The 18,910-nt window shown below is 45.4% G+C and overlaps 1 protein-coding gene across 6 annotated transcripts in view; it reads left to right on the top strand.

The window, feature by feature from the left end:
- LOC147124940 (MICOS complex subunit MIC27-like) overlaps positions 1-18,910 on the top strand; it is a 99,107-nt gene that overhangs the window by 40,597 nt on the left and 39,600 nt on the right. For all 6 annotated transcript variants that reach the window (XM_085994978.1, XM_085994993.1, XM_085994985.1 and 3 more), the window contains exon 3: positions 7,108-7,227. In XM_085994978.1, coding sequence (XP_085851104.1) covers positions 7,108-7,227 — 120 coding nt within the window. The remainder of the gene's footprint in view (positions 1-7,107; positions 7,228-18,910) is intronic.

Genomic DNA, 18,910 nt, shown 5'->3' with positions numbered 1-18,910 from the left:
TGTGTTCCTGGCTTCCATATTGGGCAAAAGAATCTCTGCCTATGTGGATTCCTCAGTCATGTGGTTTGGAGACTCTTGAGCATGGTAATGGGTTTAGCCAATGCTGGCATTGTTTCATCAGTTGTCAGCTTGACTCGGTGATAGCTTCACGCCCCAATCCAGGCTTGACACTCCAGTGTAGTATTTAGGGAATACTACATTATTAGCAGTACCGTCCTTCAGATGAGATGTCAAATTGAAGTCCTGTCCACCTGTTCCTTTGGTTCAAGTGGACATTAAAGATCCCATGACACTAAGAAGGGCAGCGAGATTTTGCAGTTTCCTAGCCAACCTTCCTCTCAACAGCCACCACCAAAAACAAACCGAATCATTGCACATTCATCTCATTGTCATTTGTGGGATATTCCTATGCATATTGTAACTGTTGAATTTACTTGCATAAAAGTCTCTGCATCTCAGTGCAATTCATTGTACATGAAGCACATTTTAGCCATTTCTGGGAGATGTGATCAGGTGCTATATAAATGCAACTACTTTCTTTCTCGGTCATTTTCTCCCTATTACTCAAAATAGAGGGAGAGGGGAGAGATGCATATTCGGCTTGTTCTAGAGAAGAACTTGATCTAATCTGAGACTATTTTGCAAACTGGCATTCACCTTGTACTAGCTTATACACATACTTTCGCCCTTGTACAAGGAAGGAGATGGATGGTGACGAGGGATATTTAATTTGGTTTCCCCAGACTGATCGGCGATCTTCCTTTGATGCATGATATAACACTAATGGAAAAAACTTTCACTTTCTTACTAATTGAGGACAATAGACAATAATCCGTATGGCACGCGTAGGCAATAGAAAGAGTCTATTGCCTGCTCAAGTTGCAAAATACTCTCCGGCCTACATATTTTAGCTTTGTGCACCAACACTCGGCGTATGAGCTACCATACTGTGCAAATGACTCCACTTTGACTTGTACCACAGTGCTCTCTGACCTCCTCGCCCTCTATTGATTGGAACACCTGGACACACTCTACTAGACATAACTAGAGAATGAAAGCTTAGCAACTCTCCCATAAGCCTTTGTTTACACTTGAATAGTTAATGTCAGTATGGTGTACTAAATAGTTGTAGTCAATGTTCACTAATTTTTTTTCGGTGCGCGGGCACTTTAACAGGCTGCACGGCCCATTCAATATTGTGCGCATGTGCAGTTATTACCATTGTAAAGCCGGTGAGCAGCCTGTGAGCTGCGCAGCTCACGGGAACATTGGTTGTAGTTGTATCATATTTTTGTTAATATTGACTTGTTAAATGTACATAGAGATTCAAAATCTGTTATCATTTGTTTTCTGAACCTTCTAATGAACCACCAGATGTGGCAAGACAGACTTCATATCCAGCATCGCTAAAACTCTATTGCAGCAGTGGTAGAGGGAACATAAACGATATTTTGAATAATGCCCAGGTTAGAGTGTATTAAAGGAGATAACACTGGAGATTTGAAATGGGGAAAGGAGTTAAATACACTTCTTTATAGTTTTACTTTTTCCCAATGCTTATGTGCACACCACGGATCTCAAAATTGAATGCACTTGTACACTGATACATTGTTCATAATTCCTCACTAGTTCTATAAGGAATGTACCACTGTGTAAAGTACCTTTTTTTATATAAAGAATAATGCTAGGTGCTCCACCTGAAGGTAGAAACATAGAAGATAGGAGCAGGAGTAGGCCATTCGGCCCTTCGAGCCTGCTCTGCCATTCAATGAGATCATGGCTGATCACCCAAATTCAGTACCCTGTCCCTGCCTTCTCCCCATATCCCTTGATCCGTTTAGCCTTAAGAAATATATCCAACTCCTTCTTGAATATATTTAATGAACTGGCCTCCACCGCCCTCTGTGGCAGAGAATTCCACAGGTTCACCATTCTCTGGGTGAAGAAATTCCTCCTCATTTCAGTCCTAAATGGCCTACCCCTTATCCTTAGACTATGACCCATGGTTCTGGACTCCCCAGCCAACAGAAACATCCTTCCTGCATCTAGTCTGTCCAGGCCTGACAGAATTTTATAGGTTTCGATGAGATCCCCTCTCAATCTTCTAAACTCCAGTGAGTATAAGCCCAATCGACACAATCTCTCCTCATACGTCATTCCTGCCATCCCAGGTATCAGCCTGGTGAATCTTCGCTGCACTCCTTCCATGGCAAGAACATCCTTCCTCAGATAAGGCGACCAAAACTGCACACAATACTCAAGGTGCGGTCTCACCAAGGCCCTGTACAACTGCAGCAAGACATCCTTGTTCCTATACTCGAACCCTCTTGCTACGAAGGCCAACATACCATTTGCCTTCTTAACCGCCTGCTGCACCTGCATGCTTACCTTCAACGACTGGTGCACAAGAACACCCAGGTCTCTTTGCACTTCCCCTTCTCCCAATCTATTGCCATTCAAATAATAATCTGCCTTCCTGTTTTTGCCACCAAAGTGGATAACCTCACATTTATCCACATTATAGTGCATTTGCCATGTTTCTGCCCAATCACCCAACCTGTCCAAATCGTACTGGAGTTTCACGACATCCTCCTCACAGCATACCCTCCCACCCAGCTTTGTGTCATCTGCAAATTCGGAGATATTACATCCAATTCCCTCGTCCAGATCATTAATATATATTGTGAATAGCTGGGGTCCTAGGACCGATCCTTGCGGTACTCCACTAGTCACTGCCTGCCACTTGGAAAACGACCCGTTTATTCCAACTCTTTGCTTTCTGTCCGCCAACCAGTTCTCTATCCAAGTCAATACCTTGCCCCCAATCCCATGTGGCTTAATTTTGCACGCTAATCTCTTATGCGGGACCTTATCGAAAGCCTTCTGAAAGACCAAATACACCACATCCACTGGTTCTCCCTTATCTATTTTACCAGTTACATCCTCAAAAAATTCCAGTAGATTAGTCAAGCATGATTTACCTTTTTGTAAACCCATGTTGACTTTGTCCGATCCTGTCACTGCTTTCCAAGTGCTCTGCTATTACATCTTTTATAATGGTCTCTAGCATTTTCCCCACTACTGATGCCAGATTTACCGGTCTATAATTCCCCGCTTTTTCTCTACCACCTTTTTTGAATAGTGGGGTAACATTAGCTACCCTCCAATCCATGGGTACTGTTCCAGAGTCTATCAAGTTCTGGAAGATGACCAGCAATGCATCTACTATTTCTAGGGCCACTTCCTTAAGTACCCTAGGATGTAGATTATCAGGCCCTGGGGATTTATCGGCCTTCAGTCCCATCAATTTTCCTAACGCCATTTCCCTACAAATACTGATTTCTTTCAGTTCCACCCTTTCATCAGACCCTATGTTCCCCGGCACCTCTGGGAGGTTATTTGTGTCCTCCTTTGTGAAGCCAGAACCAAAATATGTATTTAGTTGGTCTGCCATTTCTTTGTTCCCCATTATAAATTTCCCTGATTCTGACTGCAAGGGACCTACGCTTCACTTCACCAATCTTTTTCTCTTCACATATCTATAAAAGCTTTTACAGTCAGTTTTTATGTTCCCTGCAAGCTTACTCTCATATTCTATTTTCCCCTTCTTAATTAATCCCTTTGTCCTCCTTTGTTGAATCCTAAACTGCTCCCAATCCTCAGGATTATTGCTTTTTCTGGCCAATTTATATGTCCTCTCCTTGGATCTTATGCTATCCCTAATTTCCCTTGTTAGCCACGGTTGAGTCAACTTTTTTGTTTTATTTTTATGCTAAACTGGGATGAACAAATTCTGTAATTATTCCATTCGGTCCTTGAATGTTTGCCATTGCCTATCCACCGTCAACCCTTTGAGTGACATTCCCCAATCAATCCTACCCAACTCGCTCCTCAGACCATCGTAGTTTCCTTTATTTAATTTGAGGACCCTAGTCTCTGAGTCAACGACTTCATTCTCCATCTTAATGAAGAATTCGATCATATGATCGCTCCGACCCAAGGGGCCTCGTACAGCAAGATTGCTAATTAATCCTTTCTCGTTACATAATACCCAGTCTAAGATGGCCTGACCTCTGGTTGGTTCCTCGACATATTGGTCCAGGAAACCATCCCGTAAACACTCCAGGAATTCCTTCTCCACAGTATTGTTACTAATTTGGTTAGCCCAATCTATATGTAGATTGAAGTCACCCATGATGACTGCTGTGCCCTTATTGCACGCTTCTTTAATTTCCCTTTTAATGCCATCCCCAACCTCCGCCTTACTGTTTGGAGGTCTATTTATACCACTCCCACTAACGTTTTCTTCCCCTCAGTATTTCTCAATTCTACCCATACAGATTCCACATCATCAGAGCTAATATCCTTCCTTACAATTGTGTTAATCCCTTCTTTAACCAGTAATGCTACCCCACCTCCCTTAATCTTTCCTGAATATCGAATACCCCTGGATGTTGAGTTCCCAGCCTTGGCCATCCTTGAGCCACGTTTCCGTAACCCCAACCAAATCATATTCGTTTACCTCTTTGCGCAGCCAATTCATCCACCTTATTATGAATGCTCCTCGCTTTAAGACACAAAGCCTTCAGGCTTGCTTTTTTAACGCTCTTAGACCTATTAGAATTATTATTTACTGTGGCCACGTTTGATTTAAACCGTTGATTTCTCTGACTGCCACTTTTGTTTTTCTCCTTCCCATCTTTTGCTTTTATCCTTGTTTCCCTTTCCTCTGTCTCCCTGCTCAGGTTCCCAACCCCCTGCCATTTTACTTTAAACCCTCCCCCAGAGCACTAGCAAACACTCCCCCTAGGACATTGGTTCCAGCCCTGCCCAGGTGCAAACCGTCCGGTTTGAACTGGTCCCACCTCCCCCAGAACCGGTTCCAATGTCCCAGGAACTTGAATCTCTCCCCCTTGCACCATCCCTCTAGCCACGTATTCATCTGAAATATCCTTCTATTTCTACTCTGACTAGCACGTGGCACTGGTAGCAATCCTGAGATTACTACCTTTTGAGGTCCTATTTTTTAATTTACCTCCTAACTCCCTATATTCCGCTTTTAGGACCTCATCCCGCTTTTTACCTATATCGTTGGTGCCTATATGCATCACGAGAACTGGCTGTTCACCCTCCCCTTCCAAGATGTTCTGCAGCCGCTCTGAGACATCCTTGACCCTTGCACCAGGGAGGCAACACACCATCCTGGAGTCTCGTTTGTGGCCGCAGAAACGCCTATCTATTCCCCTTTACAATAGAATCCCCTGTTACTATAGCTCTCCCGCTCTTTTTCCTCCCGTGCTGTGCAGCAGAGCCACCCCTGGTGCCAGGAAGTTGGCTGCTGCTGCTTTCCTCTGATAAGCCATCCCCCCCCCCCCAACAGCACTCAAAGTGGTGTATCTGTTTGAGAGGGGGATGTCCACAGGGGACCCCTGCACTACCTGCCTGCGCCTAGTACTCCGCCTGTTGGTCACCCATTCCCTTTCTTCCTGTCCAACCTCCACCTGCGGTGTGCCCAACTCCGTAAACGTGCTATTCACGATGTTCTGAGCATCGCGAACGCTCCAGTATGCATCCAATCGCAGCTCCAGTGCCGCAATGCGGTCTGTCAGTAGCTGCAGCTGGATGCACTTCCTGCACATGCAGTTGTCAGGGACACAGGAAGTGTCCCTGAGTTCCCACATATCGCAGGAGGAGCATACCACGTGGCCGGACTGTCCTGCCATGATTTACCCTTTGATTTAATTTAAATTCAATTAATTAATCAATCCCACTAATTACACTACAGTTAAATGGTTTACCAACAGTCCCCACGACACCAGAGAGACCTTAGTAACTATAAACCACGGAGTTAAAGTTTAAAAAAGAGAGAAATACTCACCAACCAATCCCCTATCTGCTTCCTGGTGACGTCACACTTTGATTGCTTTTTACCTCTCTCCCCCGCTGCTGAATTGGTCGGGCCTCACCTCGCTGCTCCTTTTAAATTTGCTGCGCTCGCTGTTGCACTCCCAGGTCCGCTCTGGTCGGGCCTCGCCTCGCTGCTCCTTTTAAATTCGCCGCGCTCGCTGTTCCACTCCCAGGTCCGCTCTGGTCGGGCCTCGCCTCGCTGCTCCTTTTAAGTTTGCTGCGCTCGCTGTTCCACTCCCACGTCCGCTCTGGAATAAACTACCTTTCTCCGATCTGAATACTCTTAGCCAAACTAATTACCATTTCAATCAAAAGGGTAGCTATATAGAGAGAGATTAAACAATAGCTAGCTTTGTATCTTAATGAACATGATAAAATCTTTTTTTTAATTAAGTTTTTATTTGTAAAGATCTATCTCCATACAAGGAGATGCTCACCATAATCAAACATTGGCCCTGAAATTGCGGTTTGGCGGCTTCTTGCGGGGAAATGCCTTTGATCCGGCAATAAAATGCCCGTGTACCTGGTGATCCGGGAGGTACGGAGACTCTCGGTCCTGGGCCTCTCCAGGTACCCACGGGTAGAGGCCCACTTATCCCAGGGGCGCAGGTGGTTCGTGAGTGGCCCTAGGATCACGTGGGCCGCCCAACGAATGATTGAAGGGAATCCCCATTTATGATTATGGTAATTCCGTATGTACAAAAACCGCATAAGCATGAATGGGAATACCCCAAAAAATACATTAAAAAAATTACATATTTAAAATTAATTAACATGCCATTTAATTAAATATTTAAAACAAATTTAAATTTTGGGAAAAATATTTGTGTTTTAAAGGGGCTATAAATAAACTTGCCTTATTGCACAGGTTTTTTAATGTATAAATGATATAAAAATAAAAATTTCATTTTTTTTTAAACTCTTGCACTGTTAAAAAGCAGTCCTTACGCCTGCTTTTACCAGGCGTAAGAATTTCACGGATATTCGTTGGGCAGATAGCCCAACTCTTCATCCGCTGATGCCCTTTTCCCGGGGATGTGGATGGTCTGTCATCGCAAGTTCCGGGTCTTTGCGTGTGAAAACCCGGCACCTGCGCGGCCCTTACGGGCGTGTACACGCCTGTAGGGGCTGCAAATTGCGGGCCATTATATTTAAGAAAAACCTCAGTCTTTAATTGAAATGTAATTTGTTTTTTTTAAGCTTTCAGTTTACAATGAACCTTCCACAAACTATAAGTACATAACTGAACAACCTGGTCGGCTTCTAGAAGGGATTTCTGTTGTGAGACAAACAGTTCAACCGTATGCTGCTCGATGCAAGGTACTGTATAATGATCCTTTTTTGGTTACTTGTGCTGTGTACGATAGAATTATTTGAGACATAATATTTGTTACAGTAGGATTCAAAATGATGATGCATTTCTTTTGAAATTGGTTTGAAAGCCTGCCTATGATGACTCTTCTCGAGCTTTCACAATTCACACCGACTCCTCACAACAGTATCGGTGATGTATTGAGCCAAATAAATGACCTTGGGGAGAAGCATCCAGTCATTTATCTAAGAAGTAAGCTACTCCCATGAGAACGTTTAAGCTGCCATTTAAACAAAAAATATTTAACTGTTTGGGTGCTGCAGAAGCCACAACCCTACTTCGAGGGGTATATTCTGGCCACAATCCATTAGTGTAGTTACATGACATTACAAGGATACAATACGATCAGACAACATTGTGTGGTTCCTGAACTGGAAGCATCAACATATTGTCATGTTATGAATGAATACCTTTTTGGATCCTTACGAACATTGCATTGGTGGCACTGAGAGTATCTGATCTGAAAGGAAGGAGTGATGTGATAAAAGTGAGGTGTTTTTGCCTAATTTTGGCTTGGTGCTTGTGCATTTACTTCCAGTCACAGAACTTAATCATTTTTTTAAAAAATGACTGCAGTTTGGGTTCCTGCATTAAGCTTATTTCATGCAGTATTGCAAGTTTCATTGATTTAAGGGCTGCCGAGAGGACTAATTCAAACGTGAGCAATGCTGTGTGATTGGCTCAGTTTGTATATAACTGACGGTTCCCTTGATAAGTTTAGTGGTTGGAAAATGCAACAATTTAAAGGTGTGGTAATTATTTTCTGGGATATATCAAAAAAGTGATAATATGAATTATTAAAAACTGTGCAAGAAGGAACCAGTTAGTTTGAAATTCATGAGAAAAATTGGTTTGAAATTTTACCAAAATAATTTACATAAATATAACCTCCCACAGTGGTAAGAAATGCAAAAATCCTATTTAAAACATTTTAACAAAGGGCTAGCTTGTTCTTTGAGTGGTGATCTTTTGTCTACTCGAGTTAGATAATCGACTTTCTACTCTGTGTAACCTACTGTTAGATTATTCAATTGTTCATTAAATTTGCTTCGTAGTTTAAAGTTAAAATGTGATCTGTAGAGTAGACCAGTAGATAACAGCAATTCCCAAACAGGGTTTGCTGTTTATTTCCCAGGCATTTTACTGAAAGCTTACCTGGACCCAAATGCACTCTGGCAGACATCGGAAGTTGGCCTGCGCCCATGAGCGTGATCTAAAATATGAGGCCCAAACTATTTTAGAGCAAGAAAGGTAGAAAAGCCTCAAATGTGGAACAGTGCCACTTTAAAGACACTCTGTGTTACCAATACACTTTAGAAGTCACACTAAATACTATTTGCAGTTCTGGTCCCCCTAATCAGGAGAAGAATATTTTTGATTTTAGGGGGTAACAGATGTGAATAATGATGATTCTGGGTATCACTGCCTTGAATTTCCTGCATGGGCACATTGTGGAAGTTAGACCCGAAAATGCATCCATTCCACGCCCATTCTCCCAATCCCAAGATACGCCGCAATTCTCTGCCAATCTAAATAGAATATGCCCGAATGTAATAATGGGCGTAATTCAGTGTAAACAACTGGGTTGCAAGGAAAGCATCTAACTCGCACCAGTTGACCAGTTCAAATACCATGACACAAAAGTTTAAAAATTAGGAACTCGGGATTAGGAGAGTCAAGCAGAACTTTCTACCCAAAAAATAAGAGTCTAGATAAATTACTCGGGGAGGCCATTAAAGTGGACAGTGTAAATGAGTTCACAAGGCAATTTGGGGACCTGATGGGCTAATAGATTGGGTTGATCTCTGAATAAGGAATGTGCTTGTTGGAGCTAATGGTGTTATCCTGTTCCTAAAACTTATTGAATTCATTCCTTATTGTAAAGATGGTTTGTGTCAATAAACCATCATTCCTTATTGTACCTTGCCATGAGATTTCCCAGGATGCACATTTAAAGACACATGCCATTTATGCTGGTGGTTGTTCCATTTGCTAATACAGGTAGACTACCCTTTATCCGAACTTCCGAAAACCGAAACCCTCTAAAAACCGAAGGTTTTTTCGGTCAGCGTAAGTCGTGCGCACGACATGACCAGAGTGGCGCACGACTTACAGGCCTAGCCGGATAAGGGATAGTGTAGCATTTTTCTGCACTTCTGAAAACCGAAATCGCTCAGCGTAAGTCGTGCGCACGACCCCGACCCCCCGCCGACCCTCCCGCCGAACCCGACCCCCGCCCCCCCCCGCCGAACGCCGACCCCGGCCCATTTCGGATAAGATATAGTGTACCAGCCTTTATCCGCACATCCGAAACCAGAAAACCTCTGAAAGCCGAAAGTGGCGCAAAGCATGACCCGACGCTGCCGATGCTTGACCCACGCAGGTGTTTTGCTGCTCTGTGTGATATTTGCTGCTCTCTTAGATATTTGCTGCTCTCTTAGATATTTGCTGGCTTTTAACAATTTGTGAAAATGCTAAAAAGAGCTGCAGATACCCCAATGGGTAACAGTGAGAAGCAGAGAAGGAAGCATCTCTCATTATCGATATCGCAGAAAGTGGAGTTATTGCAGAAGCTTGATCGTGGTGTGCCTGTGCGACGTCTTACTGAAGAATATGGTGTGGGAACTACCACCGTATATGATTTAAAGAAACAGAAAGACAAGTTGTTGAAATTTTACACTGACAGTGATGACCATAAACTAATGAAAAGTAGGAAAACATTGCATAGGGCAAAAAATGAAGATCTTGACCGTGTGCTGATTGAGTGGATTCGACAACGCAGAGGTGAACGTGTGCCACTGACTGGTTTGATGGTCATGAAGCAAGCTAGAATATACCATGAAGAACTGAACATTGAAGTTGAGTGTGAATATTCAGAAGGTTGGCTGCATAAATTTAAGAAGCGTCATGGTATAAAATATCTGAAAATCTGTGGTGAAAAAGGTTTATCATCCGAAAGTGTAAATACGTTAGAGGAAGCTGACATCGAAGAAGTGCTGAACATTGACAATGATGCACCTGTTGTGCATTCGTTGAGTAATGGGGAAATTGCTGAAATGGTGTTAAATAAAGACAAGCAAGAGGATAGTAGTGATGATGATGATGACATTGTGAACACAGGTGACAAAATCCCCATAGACGATATGGTGACAATGTGTGATCAGTTAATTGCTGGCCTTGAACAACGTGCATTTATCAGTGAGCAAGAGATTATGCAAGTTTACTCAATTAAAGAGAGACTGCTTAGACAGAAACCAATGTTAATGAGACAGATGACACTGGAAGAAGTCTTTAAAAAGGCCGTCTGTCGTAGTGCTGCTTCATCACTTGAGAATCTTGTTCCTGGCCCATCTTCAGATGTCCAACTCCAACCTGATGACAATGATGACAACACTGATGTACCCTCTTCTCCAAGATCCTCAAGCCAGATGTAATGTACCTTTATTGCATGTTTATGTACAGGTATTTAGCTTAGTTTGTACCTGTACATGTTTGAAGTTTTACTGAATGTTTTCCTTACAAATAAACTGTACTACAGTATTTATCCCTGTAACTAGAGTATTTATAGTCTTTATTTATCCCACTCAGGTATTCATAAGGTCCGCCGACCCCCACCCTTTCGGATAAGGGATAGTGTATCCTTTATCCGCACTCCCGAAAACCGAATTAATCTGAAAACCGAAGTGTTTTCGCTCAGCGTAAGTCGTGCGCACGACGCCGACCCACCGCCGGCCCCCACCCCCGCCCCCCCCCCCCCCAACCACGACCCCCCGCCGACCCCCACCCTTTCGGATAAGGGATAGTGGCCTAGAAATTCACTATGGCCCCGCCAGCTGGCTAACGGCCAAAAGTTAGCGCTGGGCGCGGAGCCATGTGCGACCGTCCGATATTCACTTTTTGCGCCCCAAGTCGGAACCGGCCGCTATTCCAGGGTGTGCCCGCCCCCGCTTGGGGCGCTGAAACTGAATTTCAGCGCTCTAAGTGCCGCTGCGCCACCCGATGCGGTGCGGCAGGCTGCGGTACTGCAGGCCTTCTCTTAATGTGGAGGTGCCTGCAACAGGGAGATCACCGCTGGATTGTGCCGGCAAATGAGCCCGGCACCACGGAGAAGTGCCGGGCTCGCGGAAAGCAGCCGGCAATGCCGCGGGGGGGGGTGGTGGAGGCCGGGGAAGGAGGTGCGGGCAGGCGGCCGCCGAAAAAGCGGCCGGCCGCACCTCCACCTTTATGCGCCCCACTAAGGCTGCAGTAAGGCCCTGGTCTCCAGATGTTAATAGCGGCCGCCACGGAGGAGGCGGCGGCAACTGAATATGGGCGTCGGGCCGTCATCGGGGCGGAAACGGGGCACTGCGCACACCAATGACGTCATCGGTGCCGGCGCAGTGCTACCGGCTACCGCCACCATTACCGCCGAGCTCAATATCAGCGCAACCTCCTATACTGGCGCAGAAGCCCTCTTTAGGCGGTAACTGGGCGCAAAGCTTGCAGCGCCTTACTGAATTTCTAGGCCAGTGTATCCTTTATCCGCACTCCCGCAAACCGAATTACTCTGAAAACCGAAGTGTTTTCGCTCACCTTCCGAAATCCGAAATTTTCCGAAAACCGAAACACGGCTGGTCCCGAGGTTTTCGGATAAAGGATAGTCTACCTGTACAGCCGACAATTAATTCAAAATTGCTTAATTTTTTTTAGCATAAAACTGCTAAATTTACATTGTTGAATTTGAATTACTGGATAATTTTTTTTAGTGTAACAAATGAATTTGAATTGACAAGATTCGCCTGTACTTCTAAATGGTCCCATGTGGAATTCACTTTTTTACGGCAGTGTTGCTGCTGAGCATCATTTGTTGGAAGGGGGTCTAATGTTCACATTGTGGAGCATTGGTCACTTACTGTAATAAAATTGAAGCTTTTCTTTTCCTTTTACATTGTTTTAATATGTTTGTTGCCTGTATGGATTTTCTGGTTTGTTTGAGTGTATTTCTGCTCCTTGTTTACATGAACTGCTGGAACCGTTAGTGTAGAAAATGGTAGTAATTGTTTGGAGGCCTAGGCTGTCACTGCCACCAGATAAATTAAGCCTGCGCGTCAGATAAAGGCATGTTTCACTATTTACTCACAAATTGATTCAACCATGTCCAGCCTCTGCGTCATTGTTATCACTCAACATTTTATGGCTGCCTGCCATCCTAAAGTTGAATTCTGTTAGCAGCAATAAACACTCTAATGACCATATATTTGCACTGGTGAACATTAATTAAGAAACATTCTTCCAATCTCTCTTTTTGTTGCTTTCCCTTTCAGTCATTTCTTCCATGATTTTTCATTCTCTGTCTCACTTTTTGTATTATTTAAAATTTCTGGCAGCTCCTATGTCTGTCTTTTACTTCTCCCAGTTTCTGTTAAACAGTGAATTATTGGTTTTTTCCCTCTTCTGTGTATCAAGCAATGCCGGCATCTACTGAGCTGGTATGATCCATGTCTTCCTGGCTCCCATGTTGTCCTAAAGACGTGGACGAATGCTGAGAATTTTCCTTAACATGCTTAATCCACAGTTTGCATATTGAAATGGCTCACTGCGTCAAATGGGGTAGCAACCTTTGTTATTTTCTTCAATAAAGCCCCAGCAATCCATTACTGGACAGTTTTTTACTCTCCCTTCAACTCTCTCTCCCCCACCTCAAGCTGCTCGAGTCTAATTTTGATGAATGTAAAGGGTAAAAGACAGTAAATTTTAAAGCCACAGAGGTGCAGATTATTTTTAAAATGGTGTGTACCATGGACAGACAAGTGAAATATGTGAAGTGCAATATGCATGCATACCTGAGCAAGGCACAGAATAATTGCATCTGCACTAATTGTCATCACCTCAGTACACTCAAACAGCGGATTGTTGAACTTCTGGAACACCTCGATGCTTTACGCAGTACATAAGCTGGGGAGAAAATTACATTCCTGAGCGTCAGTGAGCCTAGATAGGAAGATGAAGGAAAGAGCCAAAAGAATGTCACAGAAGACAGCAGAGGAATGGACCATGGGCCTGTGGAGCACCGTACTACCTGGGGTGCCAGTAAGCATAGGAAGAGACTGGTGTTAGGTTTAGGAAACTGATCAAACAAACAACAACAACTTGCATTTATAAAACGCCTTTACAGAGCAAAATGTCCCAAGGCACTTCACGAGCATTATTAATCAAAATTTGACACCAAACCACGGAAGGAGATATCGGGACAGATGACCAAAAACTTGGTCAAAGAGATAGGTTTTAAGGAGTGTCTTAAAGGAGGCGGAGAGGTTTAGGGACAGAATTCTAGAACTTAGGACATTGGCAGCCTGCTTTCAGTTGCCTATGGTGGAGCAATTAAAATCAGGGATGTGCAAGATGCCAGGATTGCAGGAGGACAAAGATCTCAAAGGCTTGTGGAGATAGGGAGGGGCGATGTCATGGAGGGATTTGAAAACCAGGATGAGAATTTAAAAATTGACTTGTTGACTGACCGGGAGCCAGTGTAGGTCAGTGAGCAAAGCGGTGATGGGTGAACGGGACTTAGTCCAAGTTAGGATACGGGCAGCAGAGTTTTGGATGAGGGCAATTTTATGTAGGATGGAAGATGGGAGGCTGGCCAGGAGAGCACTGGAATAGTCAAGTCTAGAGGTAACAAAGACATGATGAGGGTTTCAGCAGCAGATGAGCTGAGGCAGGGGTGGAGTCTGGTGATGTTGAGGTGGAAGTAGGCAGTCTTGGTGGTGGAGCAGATATGTGGTTGGAAGCTCAACTCTGGGACAAATATGACACCAAGGTTTGCAAACGGTCTGGTTCAACCTCAGACAGTTGCCAGGAAGAGGGCTGGACTCGGTGGCTAGGGAACAGAGTTTGTGGCAGGGACTGAAGAAAATGGCTTTGGTCTTCCCAATATTTAGTTGGAGGAAATTTCTGCTCATCCAATACTGGATTTCAGAGAAGCAGAGACAGAGAGAGATCAAGAGAGGCGGTGGTGAGGTAGAGCTGAGTGTCGTCAAAGTACATGTGGAAACTGACGCTGTGTTTTCGGACCTGATTGGAGCGAGGCAGCACCGGAGGTAAATAAAAGCGGCAGCGAGGCTCGAGAGGCATACCAGTCTCCGAGCTCAGAGGGAGGGAAGTAAAAAGTAATCACAGTGTGACGTCACCAGGAAGCAGGTAAGTGATTGGCTGGTGAGTATTTCTCTCTTTTTAAACTTTAACTCTGTGGCATATAGTTTTTAAGGTCTCTGGTGTAGCAGGGACTGTTGGTAAACCAGGCCCCTTAAGTATATCATTTAACTGTAGTGTAATTGGTGGGATTGATTTAATTTAATTTTAATTAATTAAAGGGTAAGTCATGGCAGGAGAGCTCGGCCTCATGGCATGCTCCTCCTGCACTCGGACACTTCCTGTGACCCTGACAACCATGTGTGCGTGAAGTGTATCCAGCTGCAGCTACTGGCAGATCGCATTGCGGCACTGGAGCTGCGATTGGATTCATACTGGACCATTCGCGATGCTGAGGAATTCGTGGATAACACGTTTGATCAGTTGGTCACACCGCAGGCAAAGGTTGGACAGGCAGAAAGGGAAGGGGTGACCAACAGACAGTAGTAGGTGCAGGCAGGTAGTGCAGGGGTCCCCTGTGGACATCCCCCTCTCAAACAGATATACTGCTTTGGATACTGATTGGGGGGGGGGGGGGGGAGGTGCGGATGGCTTATCAGAGGAAGGCAGCAGCAGCCAACTTCCTGGCACCAGGGGTGGCTCTGCTGCACAGGACGGGAGGAAAAAGAGCGGGAGAGCTACAGTAATAGGGGATTCTATTGCAAGGGGAATAGATAGGCTTTTCTGCGGCCGCAAACGAGACTCCAGGATGGTGTGTTGCCTCCCTGGTGCAAGGGTCAAGGATGTCTCCGAGCGGCTGCAGAACATTTTGGAAGGGGAGGGTGAACAGCCAGTTGTCGTGGTGCATATAGGCACTAACGATATAGGTAAAAAACGGGATGAGGTCCTAAAAGCTGAATATAGGGAGTTAGGAGGTAAATTAAAAAATAGGACCTCAAAGGCAGTAATCTCAGGATTGCTACCAGTGCCACGTGCTAGTCAGAGTAGAAATAGAAGGATATTTCAGATGAATACGTGGCTAGAGGAATGGTGCAGGGGGGAGGGATTCAAAATCCTTGGACATTGGAACCGGTTCTGGGGGAGGTGGGACCAGTACAAACCGGACGGTTTGCACCTGGGCAGGGCCGGGACCGATGTCCTAGGGGGAGTGTTTGCTAGTGCTCTGGGGGAGGGTTTAAACTAAAATGGCAGGGGGTTGGGAACCTGAATAGGGGGACAGAGGAAAGGGAAACAAGGATAAAAGCAAAAGATAGGAAGGAGAAAAACAAAAGTGGCAGTCAGAGAAATCAACGGTTTAAATCAAACGTGGCCACAGTAAATAATAATTCTAATAGGTCTAAGAGTGTTAGAAAAACAAGCCTGAAGACTTTGGGGGAAAAATTGGGTGAGTAGCGCCACCTGTTAGTGCCTGAAGAGGCAGTCAGTGGCTGTAGCGCCACTGGCTGCGCCTCCCGTGATATTCAGCAGGGACGCTAATGGTGGCATTAGCCATTTGCTGCGCTGCCACCGATGACGTCATTGGTGTGCGTAGCGCCCCATTCGCGCAGTTGCGCCGTTCGCTACCCGCGCCCGGTTCACGGGGCCTTACTGTGCCGGCAGCGGCGCAAGTTAAGGTGGAGGTGCGGGGCAGCCGCCTTTTTCGGCGGCTGCCTGCCAGCACCTCCGTCCCCGGCCTCCTGACCCCCTCCCCCTCCCCCGCGGCATTGCCGGCTGTTTCCCGAGAGCCTGGCACTTCTCCTTGGTGCCGGGCTCGTTTGCCAGCACTTGCGAGCGGGGATCGCGCTGTTGCAGGCCCCTCCCCCTTAACAATGGGAGGAAGGCCTGCAGTACCGCAGCGTGCCGTGCCACAGCGTGTGGCGCTGCGGCACGTTGCGCTGCGATATTCAGTTTCGGCGCCCTAAGAGGGACATGGAGCGCCTCGAGCCTCGCCCCGTCTCCCTCTAGGGGCAATGGAACTGAATATCTGACGATCGCAAAAGCCTCGAACGCTGCGCTAAATCCTGCGCTCGGGCGACTTTTGCGCCACTTTGGCGACCCAACCCAATTTCTAGGCCTTTGTGTCTTAATGCAAAGAGCATTCGGAATAAGGTGGATGAATTAGCTGCACAAATAGAGGTAAACGAATATGATTTGATTGGGATTACGGAAACATGGCTCCAGGGTGGCTAAGGCTGGGAACTCAACATCCAGGGGTATTCAATATTCAGGAAAGATAGGCAAAAAGGAAAGGGAGGTGGGGTAGCATTGCTGGTTAAAGAAGGGATTAACACAGTTGTAAGGAAGGATATTAGCTCTGATGATGTGGAATCTGTATGGGTAGAACTGAGAAATACCAAGGGACTTGGATAGAAAACTGGTTGGCAGACAGAAAGCAAAGAGTTGGAATAAACGGGTCTTTTTCCGAGTGGCAGGCAGTGACGAGTGGGGTACCGCAGGGATCGGTCCTTGGACCCCAGTTATTCACAATATATATTAATGATCTAGACGAGGGAACTCGATGTAATATCTCCAAATTTGCAGACACAAAGCTGGGTGGGCGTGTGTGCTGTGAGGAGGATGCCGAGAAACTCCAGGATGATTTGGACAGGTTGGGTGATTGGGCAGAAGCATGGCAGATGCCATATAACGTGGATAAATGTGAGGTTATCCACTTTGGTGGCAAAAACAGGAAGGCAGATTATTATTTGAATGGCAATATATTGGGCGAAGGGGAAGTGCAACGAGACCTGCGTGTCCTTGTGCACCAGTCGCTGAAGGTAAGCATGCAGGTGCAGCAGACGGTTAAGAAGGCAAATGATATGTTGGCCTTCGTAGCGAGAGGCTTTGAGTACAGGAACAAGGATGTCTTGCTGCAGTTGTACTGGGCCTTGGTGAGACCACATCTTGAGTATTGTGTGCAGTTTTGGTCGCCTTATCTGAGGAAGGATGTTCTTGCCATGGAAGGAGTTCAGCGAAGATTCACCAGGCTGATACCTGGGATGGCAGGAATGACGCATGAGGAGAGATTGGGTTGATTGGGCTTGTACTCGCTGGAGTTTAGAAGAATGAGAGGGAATCTCATTGAAACTTATAAAATTCTGACAGGACTGGACAGACTAGATGCAGGAAGGATGTTCCCGATGGTCGGGGAGTCCAGAACCAGGGGTCACAGTCTAAGGATAAAGGGTATGCCATTTAGGACAGAAATGAGGAGGAATTTCTTCACCGAGAGTGGTGAACCTGTGGAATTCTCTACCACAGAAGGCAGTAGAGGCCAATTCATTAAGTATATTCAAGAAGGAGTTGGATATATTTCTTAAGGCTAAAGGGATCAAGGGGTATGGGGAGAAAGCAGGGACCGGGTACTGAATTTGGATGATCAGCCATGATTGCATTGAATGGCGGAGCAGGCTCGAGGGGCCGAATCGCTTACTCCTGCCCCTATCTTCTATGTTTCTATGATGTCGCCAAGGGGCAGCCGAGGTAACGATGCAGGAGTGGGAAGAGAAGCCATTGCAGGTGATTCTCTGGCTACGATTAGATAGATAAGAATGTAACCAGGCGAGGGCAGTCCCACTCAGCTGGCTGACGGAGGAGAGGCGTTCGAGGAGGATGGTGTGGTCAACCGTGTCGAAGGCTGCAGCCAGGTCGAGGAGGATGAGGAAGGATAGTTTACCACGGTCACAGTCACATAGGATGCTATTTGTGACTTTGATCAGGGTCTTTTCAGTACAGTGGTGTGGACGGAAACTTGATTGGAGGGAATCAAACATGGAATGGCAGGAAAGATGGGCATGGATTTGGGAAGTGACAACATGTTCAGGGTATACAGAGTTTGGAATGGTATATTGCATCCTTGGTGTCACAATGAAGGGAAAAGGCCATGCGGACACATTCTTGGGAGGGTTGGCCAAGCAGTCAGTGGCCATGGTTTACATGAGAACTAACAATGTTGCCACAACCAAGGAAGAAGCCTTCCTTGTTAAAAACCTTATAATTTGAGGAATATTTCTTTTCATTGAAAATCTTGGGAGAAATCACGTTACATGGTTAATAAGGAGACAAGTGGATAGCATTATGCAGGAAAATTAATTTACACGAACAAATCTTTTTTAAGCAATGCCCCAAGAAAGGTTCACAATCCTTTCAGTGAAATTAAACTGAATAGATGCATGTTCCTCATGGAAAAATGTCAGTTTACAGCCTGCCGCTGTTTGTGATCATTTTTATTTCCACCAACACCTGTCTTGTGTATTGGCTTCATTGCTGTCACTGCTGTTTGCCCACTCGTTCTCAAAACGCTGTGGTGCTTGAAGGTGATGTAGGAGTGCTGCACACTGAGTCCTTGCTTCTCCTGGCACCAACACTGAGTCGCCTGCTGAATTAGAACATAACCTTTTGTTAACGGACAGCCCAGTTATACTTTCTGTCATTTGCACTGGACAGCTGTTAATGTAACAGTGATCGTATAAATTTGGTTTTACAGAAGGAAATTATAAGCTTATAAATTACTGTTGGTGC

The sequence above is a fragment of the Somniosus microcephalus genome, chromosome 1 (genome assembly GCF_052327205.1).
Source record: "Somniosus microcephalus isolate GS21.2 chromosome 1, FLI_Smic_1.0, whole genome shotgun sequence".
NCBI lineage: Eukaryota > Metazoa > Chordata > Chondrichthyes > Squaliformes > Somniosidae > Somniosus > Somniosus microcephalus.
This window is presented reverse-complemented; position numbering and strand designations above follow the sequence as displayed.